Source organism: Quercus lobata, chromosome 6 (assembly GCF_001633185.2).
Source record: "Quercus lobata isolate SW786 chromosome 6, ValleyOak3.0 Primary Assembly, whole genome shotgun sequence".
NCBI classification, from domain to species: Eukaryota; Viridiplantae; Streptophyta; class Magnoliopsida; order Fagales; family Fagaceae; genus Quercus; species Quercus lobata.
The window spans coordinates 40,417,841-40,420,426 of NC_044909.1; the positions used below are offsets into that span (position 1 = coordinate 40,417,841).

Here is a 2,586-nt window from a genome sequence, read left to right on the forward strand (position 1 = left end):
CCAAAATAAACTGTGAAAGACAAAGTCCATATCCCTCTAAAATATCCCTCTAAAAAAAAAAATCCCTCTAAAATCGTAACCAACTTGTAATTGAACCAAGTGTCATAAAAAGAAGAACCTGGTCATAAGGCCAATTTAAAAATGCCAAACTTCAATCATATAACGACACATGTTATGAACATATTATGAGAAAACAAAAACGTGTCAAGTAGTGGATCAGTTTGAAAGTCCTATAAATTTAGCCTCACATTTGTTTGTTGCATCACCCAACGAAGTTGAATTTTAGAGCCTGAATTACTCTTTTTACGTGTTAAAGTTCCAAGCAGAAAGTGAATTATGGACACCCAGAATGCGAGTTACCAAGCTGGCCAGGTCAAGGGCCAAACTCAGGTGGCTTCTTATCCCTCTTATTTTTATATCAACTGAAACTCTACATTTCATGCATTTATTATAATGTGTTATTTTTGTTTTGGTTTAGGAAAAGGCAAGCAACATGACAGACAAGGCGAGCAATGCTGCCCTATCTACCAAGGAATCTTGCCAAGAGGTTCAACCAAGTTTTTTACTTTTTACTACAAGTTTACAATTACAAATGAACATAACAAAATGCTTCTCATCTCAAGTATCAGGAAAAATGTTTTCATATCAAACTAGTTTAGTTTGATCCCAAGGACTTGTCACTTTGAGACACAATTTTAGTCCCCAAATCTTTGTTAATTTGCTTACAAATGGAATTCTGTTGCAACTTGCAGGCTGGTCAGCAGGTGAAGGCTAAGGCACAAGGGGCTTGTGAAGCTGTTAAGAATGCAGTTGGAGGAAACAAATGAAACTAATATTATTGGAGTTCACCATGCAAGACCTCCCCAAATAAATATTTGTGCTTTTTTAGCGTTTGAGTAATCAATTTTTGTTTTCTTCTACTTTGTACTTTCTTTTGATCTTGCTCTCATAGAGCTGGTTGAATTTGTTTTCTGAATTAACAAGGGAACTCTTTTATAGATTTTTTCTCCATGAATTCGAAGATCATGCACAAGTTTTCTTAATATCTATAGATACAATTCAAAATACAAGTCTACTGCTATAAAAATATACATTAACAATGCAATCCACAGCATATAATTCAATAGATGAGCAAAAAGTTTACTTAATTCATGCAGCTATGGAATCCAGGGTATTTCGTGTCAAATTTTTTGGCAGCCTCTTAAGTACAATTAATTGCAATGCTTCAACATCTAAAATTATTTTGGATCAAAATCAGTAAATCACAATGCTTCTATTAAACATGTCTTGTAATTAGAAACCAGTGAAGTTGGGTGTTTACCACATTTTGGAGCCTGCCACCATTCCCACATTTTCTGTATCTAATTTCCCTTTAAATCAAGGGCATACCCAATATATTTCTACGAAAGTGAGTTATAATGCTTCTAAAAATTCTATAAAATTCCTGGACTTTAGCCGCCAATCTTAGATATATCAGTAACAACCCTCTGAACAGCCTGTGGATGCAATAATCAGATAATGATTCTAAGATGCAGCAACAAAAACCCAAGAATTCTTCAAATGAAAATTCTAATTTGTACACAAATTTCCTTTGAAATAGATTCCACACAATCCAGAGAGGAGGAAAATAGATTGATATTCATGAAGTATCTTGAGCTACACAGCCTTAGAACTTGAGAGCTACCTTTCTTATAATATTATCCATCACCTATTCGTTTTAGATTTACCTGCAAGTATCTTGAACTACACCATCCTCTCCAATGTGGTATTCCAGAATCTCCTTGTTGAGAACTATCTAGGAAAAGTTTATTTTGATGAAATAGTGCCAGAAGAATTGCAAACTTGCATTTGATAATTATTTGCTATCTCTATGAATAAAAGAACAATGACTTCAAGCTACTAAATAAGTCCATCGAATAAAAAGATACCACTACACAAAAATTATTGGCAGTACATTTTGAAGGCCTACATGATATCATTCAGGTACAAAAATCAATTTTAATTGCGAATGCTCATTGAAGCCCCCACCTTTTGTACTTTTGCTCAAATGTTTTAACAGAATAATTATCTACAATAAGATTCAAAATAATTTAAGAATTAAAATATTTCAACATCTCAAACATTCTGAAAACTAAGATAAATCAGAAGTTTGCAGCAAAACAGCTTGCAGGATAATTAGGGCTGATACTCTATGAAATAAGATAATTTTCCAATGGTCTAATAGTACAAGCTAGAGCATCCACAGCAGCTGTGGCAAAAATTATGTCATTTTGCCACACCAAACACCTACTTTATTATTTTACCACATTATTTTACCACATTATTTTACAACATCCCATTTATCAGATGTTTTATCCTTCAATACTATATATTAAAATAATATATACTACACATTAAAATAATATATTATCTACTCCCTCTCATTACCATCAACAACAACGGCACATCACCACTGCCGCAACAACAGCCACCAACAACCACTGCCGCACCAACAGCCACCAACAACCACTGCCGCACCAACAGCCACCACCACCCCACCATCACACACACCCAGCAAGGCAAAAACCACCAACAAAACAGGGGAAA

At 34.4% G+C, this 2,586-nt stretch overlaps 1 protein-coding gene across 1 annotated transcript; it reads left to right on the forward strand.

Moving 5' to 3' along the window:
* The first annotated feature begins 262 nt into the window (after positions 1-262).
* LOC115950880 (stress-induced protein KIN2-like) lies at positions 263-1,011 on the forward strand. The gene is made up of 3 exons (XM_031068156.1): positions 263-390; positions 479-547; positions 753-1,011. Exons 1-3 carry the CDS (start codon positions 337-339, stop codon positions 825-827), a joined length of 198 nt encoding a protein of 65 aa, XP_030924016.1. The 5' UTR covers positions 263-336; the 3' UTR covers positions 828-1,011.
* Positions 1,012-2,586: the final 1,575 nt, after the last annotated feature.

What these genes read in the sequence shown, in the direction of transcription:
- LOC115950880 (XM_031068156.1), top strand. Translation starts at nt 337, where the DNA reads ATGGACACCCAGAATGCGAGTTACCAAGCTGGCCAGGTCAAGGGCCAA. An exon ending in AGGTCAAGGGCCAAACTCAG is followed by an intron (nt 391 to 478) that starts GTGGCTTCTTAT and finishes GTTTTGGTTTAG; the next exon opens with GAAAAGGCAAGCAACATGAC. An exon ending in CCAAGGAATCTTGCCAAGAG is followed by an intron (nt 548 to 752) that starts GTTCAACCAAGT and finishes TGCAACTTGCAG; the next exon opens with GCTGGTCAGCAGGTGAAGGC.